This window comes from Neolamprologus brichardi, chromosome 14 (assembly GCF_056152115.1).
Source record: "Neolamprologus brichardi isolate AB-2024 chromosome 14, ASM5615211v1, whole genome shotgun sequence".
Lineage (NCBI taxonomy): Eukaryota > Metazoa > Chordata > Actinopteri > Cichliformes > Cichlidae > Neolamprologus > Neolamprologus brichardi.
In genome coordinates, this window is record NC_142117.1 from 687,207 (window position 1) to 706,438 (window position 19,232).

The window sequence follows — 19,232 nt, forward strand, 5'->3', positions numbered from 1 at the left end:
TAACCCAGCTCTCATCATAGCACAACGTGTGGAAGAGGGAGGCCACTCAGACAGGAGAGAAATGCCATCAGCATAGATGACTTTGTGGTGTTACTTTTGTAATGTTCACACAAATACAAATAAGCAAACGGTGCATTTTGTAGCAGCCTTGAAATATATAAATATATATACATATAAATAAAAATAAATATATATAAAAATATAAATATATATAAATATAAATATAAATAAATATAAATATAAATAAATATGTATATAAATATAAATATATATAAATATAAATACAGTTTCTATTACTGGGAAAGAGGATTTCTGTTTAAATCCAGCTCCAGCAGGCTTTGGCAGCACGGCCGGTGATGTGTGCGCGCGTTTATGTGACCATTGACTGAGCATGTGCGAGGCAGCAGAGAGATCATCGCTGCCACGACTCTGGGCTGTCCTGTAAATCTTCTACTTGCTGGGATATTCGTTGTAGTTCAGGCATGGAGGAGCGGAAACCTCTCGGTTCAGGCGCAGTCCGTGGAGCGGAGCGACTTTGGAGACTTTACGCATGCTCCTCATCAGCGGCGGGCGGGGAGACTTTAAAGTTGGACCCTTTTCATTTACAGTAGTGACGCAGGTGAAATGCTATTCTGTAGTGAACTCTTGATATTTTTGGAACATCTCGAGTGGTCTCACAACAGATAAGAAGAGGACAAACTCACTCCGGGACACTGTGACCATTCCCACTGTAACAAATGGCAGATGGATATGAGCAGGCCAGCTCATCAGAATTTATTAAGGGTAAGTTTAACATCAGTGCTGGGATGTAATACTGCATAATGGTTTTCTATAAGAAACTACAGCCTGCAATATTTCCATGTGTGTGACTGAGAGCGTGGACATAAATACACAGCACTGACCTGCTCGTTCATTTTGGCTCATTTGTTCTTTCAAACAAAGCTAAACCAGTATGATTCAGTGTGAGCTACACTGACCACGATGGTCTCCATCATGGGGACACTAACCAAATAAGAGACGAGGACATTTCTGATTATTTTGTAGCTTCTTCATCAGCACTGTGCATTGTTGTGGAGAACAATAACTCTTGACAGGACTGTGGGGGCAGCTGGTCGGCCTTTGGCCTGGAGGATGCTGGATCGTTTTCAGCTGTGTCTGCTATAATTAACATGATATAAAGTGTAACAGCTGTGCATTAAGACGGTAAAAAGAATCCTGGTAAAGTGAGTCCATGCAGGTGCAGGTCAGCTTCACAGCCTTTACACAGCAGCTCGTTTCCAGGAATAAGTTTTTCTCTTTTCAGCTATCACTGCAGAACTTTCCAGTTTTACTGAAGCTGCTTCACTCATGAGTACATGTAAAACTACATGTAGCTGAAAGGTTCAAACTTACAGGCTAACAGTTGGCAGGTTGTAGCCCAGTGTCCCACAACTCATTCACTCATAGAGTCAAATAATACAGTTTAGTTAAAGCAAAGAATTACAAAGTTTATTAAGTTTATGAAGCCACGACCCATCGTTCTCTAATCTGGTAAAAAGAAGCATTTCAGTAGTGCGAGGATTAAGTTTGGCTAAATCAGGTTAAGTAACCAGCACCAGTGTGTCATGTAAGGACGGAGATTTGGGTCCTGCCTTGGTTTCAGCAGCAGTTAATGAGGGGAACTGATCCTGTGCTGTAACCGAGACACCAAAAATACCTGGATACAGTCAGCAGCTCGGTGTGATCGGGACAAGAGAGCGTTATCGCCCTGTATCTGAAGCCAGGACTGTCTGTGAGGCTGAATGTAACCTGTGTGTGTGTGTGTGTGTGTGTGTGTGTGCACCACAGACCGCCTGTACTTTGCCACTCTGCGGGTCAAACCTAAGAATACAGCCAACACACACTTCTTCAGCACGGATGAGGAGCTCATATATGAAAGGTAAGCTGTGATCTAGTCTGATCCCAATTCTGACGTACCGCCGTCTGACATCCATTTAAAGTGAGTCCGGATGTTATCATTCACATGCTGATATTATAGTTGGTGTTGTTCTTGGTTTAGCTGAATGTTCATTTAACAAAATACTTTCTGTACCATGTAAAAGTAAACTCATGACTTTCTATAACAGCAACAAGCATAAAACATTCAAAGTGACTCAAACTCTGATCGCTTCATGTCATCTGTCCAGTAGATCTGCAGAGATCTGCAGAGATCTGGTCTCTGTGGCTGAGACGGCTACAAGTGCCTGAAGGAGATCTCCAGCTTCTTCAGTGCTTCGGGGTGTCTCGTACTGTTGTGCAGTAAAACGTGTAGTGTGTGAAGCTTCCTCATGATTCTGCTAACCAGCTGTAGCTGATTATGTCAGCCGAGCTGGTCTGAGAGACACGTGGAGCTGAAGGTTCAGTGAATCCTGCAGATTCACTCAACAAACACACGAATGGCTGAAAAGTGAGAAACGCTGCGATGTCATTGCCACTGAAAGTCTCCATGGTAACAGTCTGCTCCTGCTCACTGCCAGCACACGCTCCTACAAATCATTTCTTTCTGATGCCTCTTTTGTAACAGATGAACTTTGTTTGCCTCCGTTTTTGTTTCGTGTCCTTTAGAAATTCCTTTGACCTCATTAATATCCCACCTGTTCATTTCAGAGAGACACGCCTTTTGACAGTCATGGTCCTGTCCTTCCTTGACTTCTCATCACTGGTCTCTGATGACCATTATACTGTTAGAGGAAGTCCACTGCTCCACCCGGAGGGATGGTGTCCTGGTTCAAACTGTGGTCTTTCTAGTTGGAGTTCACACGTTTTCCCTGGTTCACAGTCCAAAGACATGCATGTTCATTCACGTTAGCTTAACTGGTGATTTAGTTTAGTCCAGTTTTATTTGTATAACATCAGTTACATCCAGGCCCTTTGTAGGTAAACAACCTACAATATTAGAGAGAAAACTCTAATTGGACGATTCCCAACGAGCAGGGCCGGGAGCAGTGGGACGGTAAACTTCTAATAGGTGGGGAGACCCTGAAAGAACTTCCTTACAGTGCCGCCATGCCGCCTGGATGTGAGCAGGATGCTGCTTCCTGTCAGGACAGCTGCTCTGGCCACCACGAAGACTATCAGAACCTGGCCTGATGAAGCCTTACAGCAGCTGCAGGACTGTCTCCACACCACCAGGACATTCCTGAACATCCAGACCTGGAGGTGTACTGTGTCACCTGGTCTATCCCAACCACAAGCCCTGGATGACCGGGGACGTCCACCGGCTGCCTTCAGAGTGAGCGACGGTGCAACGAGTCGTCTGAAAGGCCAAATCACAGTACAGGTGGAAGATCACCTGGACAGCAACAACAGCAGGCAGGTGTGTCAGGAGGGCAGCACATCACCGAGTACAGGAGCAGTCACAGAGCTGATGCTTCACTAGCAGAGCAGTTGAATCACTCCTTGTTTTGAAGTGCAGTCACCAGAGGCACGTATCAATAAGTCCATCCTCACTGTGGAGGAGTGTGACATGAGACACGCCGTCAACCCTCCAACAGGAACAGCTCATACGTCAGTGAAGACATGAAGTCCACATACTTGTGGAGAATTTCATCCAACCCTGTGTTGTCATGTTGATACATTTGCACTGTTTCTCCATGAAAATGTCTGTTGATGTATCACCAGTGTGACTGATGTCATAAACCAATCATCTGGTCCTGGCCTACTCTGTGGTCATAACCCCTGACTGAGCACGCACGAGTTATGGTTCCTTAAATGATCTGCATTTATTTTAGGATATAAAATAGTTTTAATCATACACCCTTTATACACCGATGAGAGACAGATCAGAGGTGAAACAGCCTTGGAAAAATGCTCCATCTATGCGTTTATATGTGCCCTGCAAATTGCAGCTTCATACTGTGGATGTTCTGCTGTGGAGCTGCAGGCCACCACAGTACACAGGGCTGGGTGGAAACTGGTTTCCAGCATTTCCTGACCTCTCAGGACTTTTTAGGAACTCTAAGGCTACGTTCACTCTGCAGGTCTTGATGCTCAATTCAGATTTTTGGATCAAATCTGATTGTTTTGTCTGCTCGTTCAAACTACAAATAAAATGCGACAGCAAACGCGCTCTAGTGTGAACGCTCAAAGCGGCCGCATGCACAAAAGAAGACGTCACACACAACGCGCTCTGTTTAGACCCAGACCAACAGTATTGTTTGACTGATGGTCGTTAATATAAAGACTTCAGACTTCACGTTTCCCAATTTTTGCTTTAAGTTATTTTGTTATTTACATAATAATGTAAATAACCTAATAATGATCCTTATTGCTGTTTTAGAGGAGCGCTGCTTCAAAGGATAGTTGCAGATTTCTGTCAGAATCTGCAGATTATACAGAACAAATAAAATGTTCACGTTTCTCCAACGTTGTCTTCCCAACAGTTTCACTGGATGGAAGCGTTCACAATGTCTTCTCCGGCGCTGATAATTGGCGTCTGTCTTGTGTCGGTGACGTAAAAGACGGATTTAATGCGACATGACCATCAAACAGCAGCTTTCTAAAACATCAGATATGTATCGGATTCAGCACCACATACGAAAGTGACCCAGATCGGATTTGAAAATATCGGATTTGTGCCGTTCACACTGTCACACCATGATCGGATAGATGGTCGCAGAGGGTCAAAAAATCTGATTTGATGCGCTTTCGCCTGCAGTGTGAACGTAGCCTGAGTTCTTGATGCTCAACTCTGAGCATCAGTATCATGGGATATATCACAGTTTCAGTGTGTCTGTCACAGAGCGGGTGTTTGAGCTGTGATTAACCGGGGAGGTGGTCTATGAGTAAACCTGAGATGGCTTTTGTCACAGTGGAGTGAGCCGTGTGGAGGAAATAAAGGAGGATCCAATTGGAGGCAGTCGTGAAGGTGGTTTATTGAACACAGAGCACAGGGAAAAAATGGCAAACGAAGATTAAACTAAACTATACTGGGAATAACTAAACTAGTAAACACAAAGCAGAAGACGAGCATGAAGGAGGGAGGGCAGAACACACGGGTGAAACATGGCAGATACACAGACGGACCGGCAATGACAGAAGACACGACTTAAATACACTCAGAGAAACACAGGGAGATCACACACAGGTGGAAGTAATTAACGAGACGAGACAAGGGAGGGAACACAAGAAATCACAAAGACGCAGACTGGACACAGATCAAGACCCACAGCAAACATGGGAACACAGAACCTGAGAGCAAAAACCAGAATCACAGAAACAATAGATAAATAATAATAATAATCAACAAAGCACCAGAGAACAAAAACGATCCTTCAAAAAGAAACCAAAGCAAGAGAACTCAAAATGCTGGGTCGACCCCAACGTGACAGCTTTCAGTGCTTGTTTGACGATCTTTGAGATCCTCTTGCTGTCATTCGTGCTGTTGGCCGACTTACTGAATAGCAGTGATGATGAGTAATCTGGTATCCAATGCTGTGGTGTTAGGGAAAGGACTTTATAGAACCTGATGTTCTGCTGTAACAGTGCTGACTTGCACCCCTGCTCGTCTGTCATGTTCCAGCCTTGATAACAGTTTTCTTTTCTGCAGCAGACAAACGGGATCTGAGTTTGGTTTCATTGAGTGAAACAAAGCTGTGAGCTTCCTCTGACTCCATGTCTGCATTGTGTGGGTTTTCTAACGGAGCATTTTATTATAACCAGATGAACAATGTCACCGACTTCACCTGTCAGTGGGTTTAGTTTTGTGGCTGATTTGTGTTGTTGTTGTAATTGTTGAAAGCTCCTCCATCTCTCGCTGTGTGTTGCAGTTTTTATGCAGACTTTGGGCCCCTCAACCTGGCCATGCTGTACAGATACTGCTGGAAACTCAACAGGAAGCTGAAGGTAATGCAGATGAAGGTCTTCAGACTCAGGGCTTTGTTTGCTGTATAGACATCATTTAGAAAACGCGTTACGCTCTTATTTTGAAAGGTCTTTACTCTGATGGTGTGTGTGCACTCCTCTGACAGTAGACTCTTATTTTGAAAGGTCTTTGCTCTGATGGTGTGTGTGCAGTCCTCTGACAGTAGACTCTTATTTTGAAAGGTCGTTGCTCTGATGGTGTGTGTGCACTCCTCTGACAGTAGACTCTTATTTTGAAAGGTCTTTGCTCTGATGGTGTGTGTGCAGTCCTCTGACAGTAGACTCTTATTTTGAAAGGTCTTTGCTGTGATGGTGTGTGTGCACTCCTCTGACAGTAGACTCTTATTTTGAAAGGTCTTTGCTCTGATGGTGTGTGTGCAGTCCTCTGACAGTAGACTCTTATTTTGAAAGGTCGTTGCTCTGATGGTGTGTGTGCACTCCTCTGACAGTAGACTCTTATTTTGAAAGGTCTTTGCTCTGATGGTGTGTGTGCAGTCCTCTGACAGTAGACTCTTATTTTGAAAGGTCTTTGCTGTGATGGTGTGTGTGCACTCCTCTGACAGTAGACTCTTATTTTGAAAGGTCTTTGCTCTGAGGGTGTGTGTGCACTCCTCTGACAGTAGACTCTTATTTTAAATGTATTAATGCACATGTGCTGTTTCACTGATTATTGATTATCATTATTGGTTTATAGTCTTTCACAATGTCTAGAAAGAGACTGGTTCACTACACCAGCTACGACCAGAAGAAGAGAGCCAATGCTGCTGTTCTCATTGGTGCCTATGCTGTAAATATCCTTTCATTTGTCCATCACATCATCTGATTGCCCGTCTGTCTGTCCATTATTAGTGATGTAGTTTAACTCTGCCCTGTAGGTGATGTATTTGAAGAGAAGCCCAGAAGATGCCTACAGGACTCTGATAGCAGGAAACAACACAGGCTACATGCCGTTTAGGTACAGGCTGCTGCTTTCTACGAAACAGCACTGCATGCTGGGCTGTTGTCATTACATTTACTGAGACACTATTCTTCTGTCTGTTACTTCCAGCTTAGCTTAGCTTAGCATAAAGACTGCAAGCAGGGTAACAAGAAGAAACTCCACCTAGCTGGAAATTATTTGGTGACCATGAAGGTTCCAGGAGGTCAGGAAACCTCATCAAACCCACACTTTTAAGTTTGGGATGGGAACATTTTCCCGTATTATTGTAGGGTTTCTACTGCTGTTGTGATTTGGCACTATATAAATAAAACTGAATTCAGAAATTTGAATGAACTGTTAAGAGTTTATGAGCTCTTAGTGAGCTTTAGCGGTGCCAGTGGGTTGATTTCATTCATCTAGACTGAGCTAACGTGTCCCCCCCCAGTCCTGAGCTCAGCTAAACAGCTGCTGCTTAGTTTTTACACTCTTAGTGATGCTTTGTGTTAATTTACAGTGCAAACAAGCCTGAGACCACATGTGACCAGATATGATCTGAACCCTGATAACTACTAGTGATGGGTAGATGAGGCCTCGTGAAGCGTTTCATTCTCCAAACTGTATCGATACTGCGTCGACACAATGTTGCTGTTTTACTCCATACTGACACCTGCTGGATCTTAAATATCATTGCAGGCAACTTACTTGAGACTCACAACAGACACTGATTCAATGACCTAGTCATACTTGTATACACTGTAAGGTATTGTACTTTCCATGGATTAATTTTATATATTTTACATTGCAAATATTTTAGACATCTTTAAAATATATTGTGAATGACATTAATTGAAAATTAAAATGAAAGTATTGTGAATGTAATATTACCCATTTAAATGTAATTGACCCAGAGTTTATTATAAATTTCTATTCAGAAAAGGATATATTTGTTAAAGGATCCTCTGATCTTGGAATGTTTCTCTCCGACACTCTCCACAATACTAAGGGGTTTGCACTCCTTTATAATAAAATTCACAACAGCCTGGTCCAGAACAGTCTTCCCAGATGCTTGATTTCAAAATAATAAAACACATATTAATTAAAAAAAATGATGATAAAGTTGTTCAGTGTCAATATAGGCCGACCTGTGTTCATTCTCAGTGTGTTTGTTTCCTCATTTTCATGTTTGGCTCTGTAATGCCTAAACACTGAGGAGGTGCTTTTGTTTGTGTAAGAAAGCTCCACAGAACAGATGCGACATTCAACCTGCATAAAATGAAATAAATAATTTACACTGCAAGTCACATTGCTGTTTTTCCTATTCTGATAGATTACACTGAAACAAAGACAGACAAACTAGTCCCTTATTTGCAGTTAAAAGATCAAAATGATCCCACACAGCAGAAGCATTTCTTTTTCTTTCGGGCTCCATTTTGTTATGGAGAGATGTGTATTATTATTTGTTGTAGAGAGATATGTATTTTTTTTTTTTTATCTTTGCAAGAGTAATTTTGTGGGGTTTTTTTTTTTTTTTTGGTGGCAACTCATTCCGTTGGCAGATGCGGTACCTTTTAAACACAGTTTGGCGCGTTGGCAATTAGCGATACAGCAGCTGTATCGATCACGTGACTTTTTTTTAAAGCGACGCACCGATACAGGCTTCGCTCTGTGAGCTTGATAGATGCATCGGTGCGTTAGTGTTGCTGGACCCATCACTAATAACTACTATTACTGTATTCCTCTGACTGTATGTGTATGTGTGTGTGTCTGTGTGTGTGTTTATGTGTGTGTGTGTGTCTGTGTGTGTGTGTGTCTGTGTGTGTGTGTGTGTGTGTGTCTGTGTGTGTGTGTGTCTGTGTGTGTGTGTGTGTGTGTGCCACAGAGACGCAGCAGTTGGAGAGTGCTCTTTTAACCTCACCGTCCTAAACTGCTTACAAGGAATCCACAAGGTAGCAACAACGTCTAACACAGATGATTTTAGTAAAATTAAAATGACACTTATTAACTTCATTTTGGTCATTTTAACCTCATTTTAACTTAAAAATCCCAGTTTGAGCCACATTTGACATTGTTCTCCTCTTATTCTGTAACAACAGTAATTGAATTCAGTTTTATTCATAGCACTAATTCTAAGCAACAGTTACTTCAAGGTACTTTAACTTATAAGGTAAAGACCCTACAGCTCTGCACTAGAAGTATACACTTGGCAACAGTGGGAAGGAAAAACTCCCTTCCAACAGGACGAAACCTCCAACAGAACCAGGTTTAAGGAGGCAGCAATTCACTGTGACAGGTGAGGGGTGAGAGAAGAGAGCAGAGAGAACTACAAAGGAGTTTAATAATTACTAATGATTAAATACTTAAGTGATGTACAAACACACAGGAATTGAAAACAAATGACTAAAGAAGAAATAGTCAGTGCATCAACATCTCTTTTAGTCCCCATTCCTACAAAACTGCTCAAAGAAGTCCTGCCATTAATTAATTCTTCGATCTTCAGTGCAGCGTTTGATATTGTCGACCATAATATCCTATTAGAGTGATTAGAACATGCTGTAGGTATTACAGGTACTGTGCTGCAGTGGTTTGTATCATATCTATCTAATAGACTCCAGTTTGTACATGTAAATGGAGAGTCCTCTTCACACACTGAGGTTAATTATGGAGTTCCACAGGGTTCAGTGCTAGGACCAATTCTGTTTACATTATACATGCTTCCCTTAGGCAGCATCATTAGAAGACATAGCATACATTTACACTGCTATGCAGATGACACCCAGCTCTATCTGTCCATGAAGCCAGAATTCAAAATCCTGCTCCTTACATACAAGGTCTTAAATAATCAGGCCCCATCTAATAGACCTCTCTGCACTGAATCATCCTTGTTATTAATCTCTGGCTGTCCTCACAGTGTGTCTTTGGTCCTGTCTCCGTCCCCTCAGCCCCTCAGCAGTCAGTCAGATTGCCGCCCCTCCCTGAGCCTGGTTCTGGTGAACATGTGTTTCTGTTAAAAACGAGTTTTTCCTCCCCACTGTCACCAGTGTGCCTGCTCGTAGGGGTGGTCTGATTGTGTTTCCTCTGTATAACTGTAGGGTCTTTACCGTACAATATTAACTGCCTGAGGTGACCTTTGTTGTGATTTGGTGCTAAAAAAAACTGAACTGAATCTGTGAAACCACTGCAGATCACTATAACACTAAACATTTCAGCCCTTTGGGGGGAGTTGTGCTTTTGTTGTGAAAATCTGTTCCTGCTCTTTTCCTCTGCAGGCATTACAACATGGTTTCTTGGATTTTGAAAGGTTCAGTGCAGAAGAATATGAACATTATGAGGTAACAGACTGCAGAGTGCTGACTGTGCTACAGGTCGATATCAATGAAAACAGGACCAGGATACAGTAAGAAATAAGTAACGTACGCTTGTTATTCATCCAGTTTATTTGCAGTGCTGTTACTAACACAGTCAGGGCCAACCAAGGGCTCGTACCATGTCCAGGCCTGCCTTGGTGCACGCTGTACTTCCTCAGTTTCTCAGTTAGATTGATCCATAACTCACCCGTCCAAGTGATAGACAGTCAGTGAAGTAAAGGTCAGCTCACCTGTGTCCACTGCAACAAAACTGATTTCCAATGAAAGGTAAAAGCCTGTATGTGTTCATTACTGCAGTGGTGGTATAATTAAGGTGTTCTGGATCCATGTTTTTAACTGATATGTCGCTAACCTCTATCACAGTCTTTCTTTCCTTTCTTTTTGTGCTTTTAGCGAGTTGAAAATGGAGATATGAACTGGATCGTTCCGGGAAAGGTTCTGGCATTCAGTAGCCCTCATTCTCGTGGTAAGATAGAAGATGGTGAGTCAGAATCTCTAAGCTAAAAGCTAAAAGCATGCCTCCAAACCAACATCAGTGCTCACGTTGCTTGGCCTGACAGAAGGCCTGTGCAGCCCCTCAGTGCCTGCACGTCCTGAAACAGCTGAGAAGAGCTAACCTTACCCTGCTGTCTTCTGATGGCGTGTATTGTTTCCTGCTTAGTGCTGTCATGTTGTTACGGCTGGATTAGACGAGCCTGAGCCCTGCAGTGGCTCGGGGTTTCCCATGATGCACTCATGCTTCTTCATCACTCAGCTCTTTTTACTTCCTGTGTATTTACACCACTTTGCACGTAGTTATTATTCCCCTCTGGCTCTCCAGTACATCTCTTTTCCCGTTGTCCTCCCCTCACCCCGACCACATGTGGCAGATTGCTCCCCCTCCCTCAGCCTGGTTCTTGTTAAAAGGGAGTTTTTCTTTCCCGCTGTCAGCAGGTGCTTGGGGCCGTTCGATCGTTGAGTTTTCTCTGTATTTAACGTCTTTACCTTACAATATAAATCAGTTGACACTACGTCATTGAATCTTATTTTACGTTTGCATTAAGAGACAGGACTTGCATTAAAAACAGACCCTCGCTGATTGAAACGTACGACGTAACTCAGTTGTTGTTGATTCTGTCTCCAGGTTATCCCCTCCACACACCCGAGGCATACTTCTCATACTTTTGCCAAAATGACGTAACGACCGTGGTTCGTCTGAACAGGAAGTTGTATGATGGCAGGCGGTTTGAGGATGCAGGATTTGAGCACCACGACCTCTTCTTCCTTGATGGGACCACGCCCTCTGACCTCATCGTCAGACGCTTTCTGCATGTGTGTGAAAGCACAGACGGGGCAGTGGCAGTGCACTGTAAAGGTAGGACTGCAAGTGTTTATGTATGTTTAATTGATGTCATTTATTTCTTTTATCTTAACTTTGTCTCTTTAAACACTCCATCCATTTACAGCTGGATTAGGCCGCACGGGCACTCTGATTGGCTGCTACCTGATGAAGCACTTCCGGTTTACTGCAGCCGAGGCGATTGCTTGGATCAGAGTCTGCAGACCTGGATCTATCATCGGTCCACAGCAAAACTTCTTAGAAGAGTGAGTTTGTGCCTCAGCTGTGACCGCTCAAACCAAACGCTCCAATTTCCGTGACTCCAAAGGTATCAGTCGGAGACAATCATTAAGCTTTAGTGCCGTTCATGAAAGTACAGGAGTAATGCTTTCCAGATGATGTGCACACAGACACGTCTGCAACACTTCATTAGGATAATGTCACAAAACACAAGCAGACGGCAACTTCACCTCCAAGGTGCACGGAGAAAGATCTGACGAGGTGAAGACTCCAGTCACAGAGTATTAGGGAACCATAACGTGTTAGTGGCCTTCATCAGGGTCATTGCGTTTATCTGTGAAGGTGTGATTGGTCCACTTTTTCTGTTTCCAGTCTTTTTTATTTAAACACAAGCTGTTTGACATTTTGCAATGACCCAAAAGGCGTTGGTCACTGAGTACAGCTGTTCTCTAATACTTCGAGTGTCGCTGGAGTCTTCACACGAAGCACAAGTAGATCAGGAAGTAGATCAGGAAGTAGATCAGGAAGGGTTTGAGGCGTCACCTTGGCCTTCAACGTCGGCAGATCTCAATCTCATCGAGCATCTGTGAGAGCATCTCAGCTCCGGACGCACACTTCCTCCTTACGCCACAGTAGTGCTCTGTTGCTAATGGCTACTAGCTTTGTGTGTCTACTTACACGCTAAACCAGGATGTTGAATGTTATACCTGCTAAACATGATATCACAGTTAGTTTGTGGCGTGTGTTTGATGTTTGTGTGCAGGAAGCAGCACAGTTTGTGGGTTCAGGGTGACGTGCATCGGTCTAAACAGAAGCTGGTCCAACAGAGACGGAGTCGGCAGCAGCAGCTGCAGCAACAGCAGCTTCACCGCTCTGACTCTGTGCAGGGAGGCAAACAGGAGGCAGTGTCCTCGCTGCTTTCCAGCATGGATGACCTGTCAATCAACACCGTGCTCTGCAAGTCATATAGCTTGGATGAGGTCAGCGGTGTGACTTCATAGCACCTTTTTTAATGGTTACTGCAGAATTCAAACAGGCTACTGAGTTCTGATCACAATGTTGTGTTTTCATGCTGCTAATTGTGTCTTTCTTTCTGTGTCTGTGCAGAATAACTGCAAAGAAGTCAGTCTGACACAGGGAGACGAACTGAGAGCACTGAAGGGAAAACGCCCACCGAGATCAGCGTCATCCTGCTCAAGGTACCAATATCTGTAATTTAATTAATGATAAATGGTTATTGTGCTCAGTGCAAGAGACACGTTGAGAATTAGCTCAAAACAAAGTTTCTATTAACAAGGAGATATAATAGACACCAACATGTTTTTGTGGATGTCAGAAAGTACATAAGTGACTGTTGTCGAATGCTTTGTTTGCACGCTGTCTAACAGACAGACTGGACTGCATGAAATCCTGCTGTGTTCTCATCTGTGCAGCGTAAATGTTGTGTATAACCTGCTCAAGCTCATGCATCCTTTTTTGTTCTTCGGTTAAACTGAAACCTAAATGCAACAAGAGAAGTTGTTGTCTTTGGATACTTTAGTTAATCATGAGTGAGATTAAGGTTGTGGAGGTTGTCAGAGTATTCCTTCTACTGCCTGACAGTGTCCTCAGTTGGAGTCAGCAGGCCTCCATCTTTACTGGACACCGTGTTGGTAGAGCACCACTTCCCCCTCCTGACGGTTTGCCAGAATCGCTCCTCCTACGCCCAAGTTTTTGCTGCAGCCGCGGCCTGAGCTGCGTTTCGATTGGCCTGCCCGCTGCCTCTGCTCTCCACCCGTGGCTGCCGCCAGACACACAATCAGTAGATAATACCTCTGCTCACTACAGTTTTTGTTTTGGTCCCTGAATCCACGGCCCAAATATAGCAGATATATAAGAAGCTGCCATAGTTCAAGAAACATTTCATAAAAAGTAAATAGTTACAAATCGGGGATATGGGAGCTGCGGCAAAAAGAAACCAAAGGACGACCACGAACCAAACTCACAACGTGCTTCTCCTGTAAACTAACATCACTAAACTGCTAACCTGACACAACCAAGAACTGGGCTTCCACGGAGGTTAACTCGAGGTACCTCCCACACGTCGAAGCGTATCTGTCTCTTGTCTCTTGTACAGAGTGTGTGTGCAGATGTTGATTCCTGCAGTGAGCGTAGAAATCATCAGAAGGATTTTTGGAGAAGTTGTTCGTTGTGCTTGTTTTTGTGAAGGATCAAGTTTAGTATTTGCTCTTGGATCACACACACACACAAATATGAGGTGTTCTTGTTTTCTGTGTCAGGTTAAACCTGTCCAAGACTTCACACTGCTCCATCCTCCCTCCCCCGAAGCCCTCCAAAGTCCACCTCACCCGCTCTTCTACTAAAAAGCTGAGACGAAGTTCCTCTACCACCACTGCTCCGCAGATCAGGAGGTTGGTGTCTGTGCTTTTGTTCCTTACTAGAAGCACATTATAATAAAACCAATATAAAATGTGATGTGCTGATGTCTCCACAGTCCCTTCAGCCTCATTGTGTTCAGCACCAGGCCAGCACTGATTCACTGACTTCACACTTGGGACGTTGTGGTCATGAATCAGCCCAGCTGATGATGGACTCGCTGGAAACTGGATCAGCTCTCTTGCACCTTTAATAGGCTGTAAATCCTTTTTTAGCCCCAATAACTACTTTTGGTTTTGACAGAGCCAACAGTTTGTCACCACTTTAACTGGTCACGTGGCCCATTCTGTGATAACAGGGCCGACACCATAAATCATCACGTCTCTTGGGTATAGCAGGCAGGTAACTGTAAAAAACTGCTGCTGCATATTGCAGATATAACATCTGCTAGATGCTGAATGTCCCGTTGTCACAATCATTTTGCTGGAAGCAAAGGACACGTGCAGGTGCCAAGACCAAACAACGCTAACAGGGGATAAAAGGTCGTAGCCCGAGGACTGAGTCAGACCATCGCCAAGAGCAGTCTGGGTGCTTCTGATAAATGGCTGCTGCCATTTGTCCATCCAAAGTTCAGAACCACAGGATGTAGACGGCCTGAAGCAACGTCTTGGTTGTGGAAACACAGACCTTTAGAAGTCGTACCAAAATCCACGCCAACTTTGGCAGATCACAGGTTTCTTGGCTGCACATGATGGACCTAGCTTATTTGGCACGTTGTTGTAATGTTGTCTCCTCATTTTCAGTACTTTAGTAACCTGGTTGGGTTAGAGAACCATAGCAAACCACATCTTTTGTAAGAGATCGGTGCACATTGTTCAAGAATTAACAACTGGACGCAAAACTGTCTTGCAAGACCAAGACTGATACACTGCTTCTGCTATAGATGTTATTTATATTTTCTAAGATTTCATCGATAAAGTATGAAAAACTTATATTTGTTGGTCTGTTAATGTTCTAATGATGCAGAGCGAGGGACACAAAGCTACGACATGCGTATAATGCATTCATATATATATATATATATATATATATATATATATATATATATACACACACACACACACAGTATATATATATATACTGTGTGTGTGTGTGTATATATATATATACATAAGCATATATATATATATATATATATATATATATATATATATATATATATATATATATATATATATATGCGTATATATATATATATATATATATATATATATACATACATTCATATAAAGTCAAATAATAAAAAAATAAATAAATGTTCACTTACCTGTTACTACGGATTTTATGTTTTACCTCTCCAGACACCTTTCTTTTGCAACATTATGGGTTGTACGAACACTGTGCTATGTTTGTAAACACTATGTTTGTTAAGCTGCAGCCGTTCAACCGGGCTTATATGGTTGACGAAGAGAAGGTGTATTAAAGGAAACACTGTGGAATTCCCAATGCCAGTGTGAGCACTGCTATCAGTGAGCTTAACGACAGCCGTTAGCATCATTTCAGTGTTTCAGTCATAAAAACACTTCCTGTCTCTGTGGTGGTTACACTGACATCATGCAGTTTGTGCTTTGACCTCCAGAGGGCGACAAATCAGCACAGACAGAGAGCTCCATTCAAACTTTGCTGCCATCAGTAATAATTCTTCAAATATAGTCATCAGTGCTTGAGCAGCTATGATATCAGGGACAATCTAGACATGTGTGACAATACTGAACATGTCACATGACACAACTTAAACATCATGTGATCCACTCTCAGTCTGCACTTTCATTCATGACTTCAACAGGTTGAAATGAGCTTTGAAGAAACATCAGTTCAGTGGTGAAATATTCAAACGCTGCAGGAAGAAGAACAACAAAGTGATGACAGATGTTTGTGCTTCAAACTGGAAAACCAGCAGAAATAAATCTGCAGAGGTTTAGGAGTTTCTGAGGGGAACTGGAACGCAGCACAGTGTTTCAAAGTCCCTGATTGTCCCCAAACGCCACATTAGGCTGAAAGTTTACTTTCACTTCCTGAACTTCGTGGAGTGGCGCTTGTTGTTGTTGGTGTGTGAAGAAACTGTAAGTTTGCTTTGTTTCCTCCTTTAACAGTTTGTCTTTAGGAACTTTACTGTTTGTTCAGCTCATGTTCGATTTCTTCACACAACAAACTGTGTGTGTTTGTATTTCCGGTCTCTCCATTAAAGTCAGTGTGTAATGTTTTCCTGGCTAACATCAGCTGTGTGCAGCTTAGTTCCAGCACAAATCTGCCGCTCCATAGTTCACGGTAATGGACTCACAGCTGGACCAACGAGGCCGAGTGTGTCCGCCACTCTGAGCTACGTTCGTGTTTGTGTACTTGTAGTTTGTACTTTGTGAGTTTACTCAGAGCCCACAGAGGACGCACGTACGTGATGACGTCAAAGCCCTTTACCTCCTTTACTGTCACTGTAATTAATATTTACACACCACACGAGACACCTGACAGCATGTTAACGCTAAGCTAAAGTAAGTTGAGTAACTTCATCTCTGTCAATAACAACATTCATACGTGGAATAAAAACACATCAGTGGATCATTGCTGGAGCTGCCTGGACTTCAGTCTTCAGGATCTCAACCAACAGCATCAACATGCTGCTCCAGATGTTTGTGCTCCAGATGTTTGTGCTCCAGATGTCTGTGCTCCACATGTCTGTGCTCCAGATGTTTGTGCTCCAGATATCTGTGCTCCAGATGTTTGTGCTCCACATGTTTGTGCTCCACATGTCTGTGCTCCAGATATCTGTGCTCCAGATGTTTGTGCTCCAGATATCTGTGCTCCAGATGTTTGTGCTCCACATGTCTGTGCTCCAGATATCTGTGCTCCAGATGTTTGTGCTCCAGATGTTTGTGCTCCACATGTCTGTGCTCCACATGTCTGTGCTCCAGATATCTGTGCTCCAGATGTTTGTGCTCCGGATGTTTGTGCTCCTGGTGATCAGACTCGCAGTTTCATCCTTGAAATAAGTGTTTATATTGTTGTTATATTGTTGACCCACCATTGATCATGTGTCTCATCACATGATCAATGGTGGGTCAGCGACATGCTTTCTTTCCGTCTCAGGTTTAAATATCTGGGACTCTCCACCGTTTGGTTTTAAAACTGAAGAAGCTTCTCGGATGAAACGTCTTCCAGAAACTTAAAGAAGTCTCTATTTTCTTTCTAAGCTCCTTAGATCACATGAACTGGATGACTGAACCTACAGACATATTGACCTGGTTTCTAGGTTACATGACAGGTCAGAGGTCAGCGACTGTAACTCAGTTACTCCTGTTAATGTGAACTCACTGAGTGTTTGTGGTTTACCTCTCAGACTGACTGAAGATGATGATGGAGGAAGAGGAGGACAGAGCAGAGTCTGCAGGGTCCAGCTGTCCGTCTGTGAGGAGTGACCGGTCCAAAGATCAAAATCCAGACTTCAGTGCTGAACCTGGACCAACGAGGTCAGAGAGCTGAACACACTGAGTTACAGAAATAATTCTACACTGACATCATAATCAGTGTTGATTCTGGTTGATTGTCTGACTGTGTTTGTGAGCTGAGAGGAAATGAAAATGAATTTGTAACAAAAATCAGTTTTGTCCAGTTTTCCTGTAAAAAGCTGAACTCTAATCTAAGAGGACTGTTACTGACAGGAAACAGCTGCATTATCTGCAGTCTGTGTGATCACAGCTGCTTCAATCATGTTTGTGTCTGCAGAGGTCAGAGGTCACAGTCTGCAGGGTCCAGCTGTCCGTCTGTGAGGAGTGACGTGTCCAAAGATGACCCTCCAGACTTCAGTGGTGAACCTGGACCAACGAGGTCAGAGAGCTGTGATGACTCCTTTACATGTTTGTGTTTCCTGGATAAATATGACCTGAAACATCCTCAGATTGTTACAAAGATTCATTAAAAAGAAAACAATGAAAGAGAAAAGATCCAAATGTTAGACTTGGTCATTTGCTGTTTGAGGACAGTGATGCTCATATCTGTGGGGAAAGTGTGACCTGAGTGGGTTCATGTTTGTCTTTAAAGAACAGAGCTGCTCTGATTCTCTTTGTGTCTGATCTGTTAAACAGTCTGAGAGGTCACACAGAGACCCAGCAGCTAAAGCCTGGCTCATACTGGCTGCTGTTAATGAGACTCCATCAGGACAACACTGAGCCACAGTGGTGTTCATGGAAATCAATCAATAAATTCAACTTTACACTGTATTACCAAAGTACTGACTCGTCTGCCTTCACACACATGTAAACTTGAGTGACATCATATTCTGAGTCCACAGCATTCAATATGATGTCAGCCAAGAGTTCAACATATAACAGCTTAAACTGTTCTAAAAAGGTTTTTTCACAGGTTTAAAAGTGTTTACGGGAATTTTTAACGGTTCTTTCAGAAGCACATACGTGAGGTTAGACACAGGAAGCAGCAACACTGACTGAACACAGCTTTTAGAGGCTAAATTCACATTTTAATAATGAAAGTGGCTTCATGTGTGTGTGTGTGTGTGTCCATGGTTCCTCCACAGAGTGGACCAGCAGAGCTCAGAGGTTCCCAGTGGTCAGTCTGCCCGGCAGCATCAAACACAGCTGGACTCCATGTTTATGGTCTGTACATGTACAACAACTACTTTATTATTAATATTAATAATAATACATTTATTTATAGGTCCCTTTCAGAACACCAAGGACTCTGTGGACTAAATGACCAAAAGAAACAAACTTTGAAATCAGACGGTGCAAATGTGATCACAGGGAAACGTTTTAAACATCGAGGCTTTAAACAAAAACCAAAGAGAAACAGTTTGTAGTCGAGATCAGTGGGAATGAAGCTGAATAACTGTTTCTTCAATAACTTTGAGAAATAAATGACAAATATGATGGAAATTAGGAGCATTAGCACTTACTAATGATGTGAGTCGACACTCTGCTGTATTGAGACGACCACATTAGGTGGTCCTCAACTGTAATGGAAACCAATGGCTCCAGTCGATCTGAGCAGCTACTAATAGAAACGGGCCATAGATGTGTTTGTGCTTAATAACAGTGAATCACAGGATTTTTACATTACAGTT

At 42.9% G+C, this 19,232-nt stretch overlaps 1 protein-coding gene across 2 annotated transcripts; it reads left to right on the forward strand.

The window, feature by feature from the left end:
• The first annotated feature begins 395 nt into the window (after nt 1-395).
• LOC148098661 (dual specificity protein phosphatase CDC14AB-like) lies at nt 396-14,265 on the forward strand. 2 transcript variants are annotated; one of them, XM_087851449.1, is made up of 14 exons: nt 396-783; nt 1,828-1,918; nt 5,787-5,862; nt 6,575-6,667; nt 6,756-6,835; nt 8,679-8,745; nt 10,066-10,128; nt 10,558-10,645; nt 11,288-11,518; nt 11,610-11,748; nt 12,486-12,702; nt 12,830-12,921; nt 14,002-14,133; nt 14,217-14,265. In XM_087851449.1, the coding sequence occupies exons 1-14, from the start codon at nt 738-740 to the stop codon at nt 14,263-14,265; spliced, it is 1,464 nt and encodes a 487-aa protein (XP_087707575.1). In that variant the 5' UTR covers nt 396-737. The 2 variants fall into 2 exon arrangements, with proteins under 2 accessions (XP_087707575.1, XP_087707576.1); XM_087851450.1 differs by having other exon boundaries at nt 10,558-10,630.
• The last annotated feature ends 4,967 nt before the right edge of the window (nt 14,266-19,232 follow it).

Coding starts and splice junctions, on each gene's coding strand:
- LOC148098661 (XM_087851449.1), top strand. CDS start 738: ATGGCAGATGGATATGAGCAGGCCAGCTCATCAGAATTTATTAAGG. Junction 5,863..6,574: donor AACTCAACAGGAAGCTGAAG/GTAATGCAGATG, acceptor ATTGGTTTATAG/TCTTTCACAATGTCTAGAAA. Junction 14,134..14,216: donor ACTGCTCCGCAGATCAGGAG/GTTGGTGTCTGT, acceptor ATGTCTCCACAG/TCCCTTCAGCCTCATTGTGT.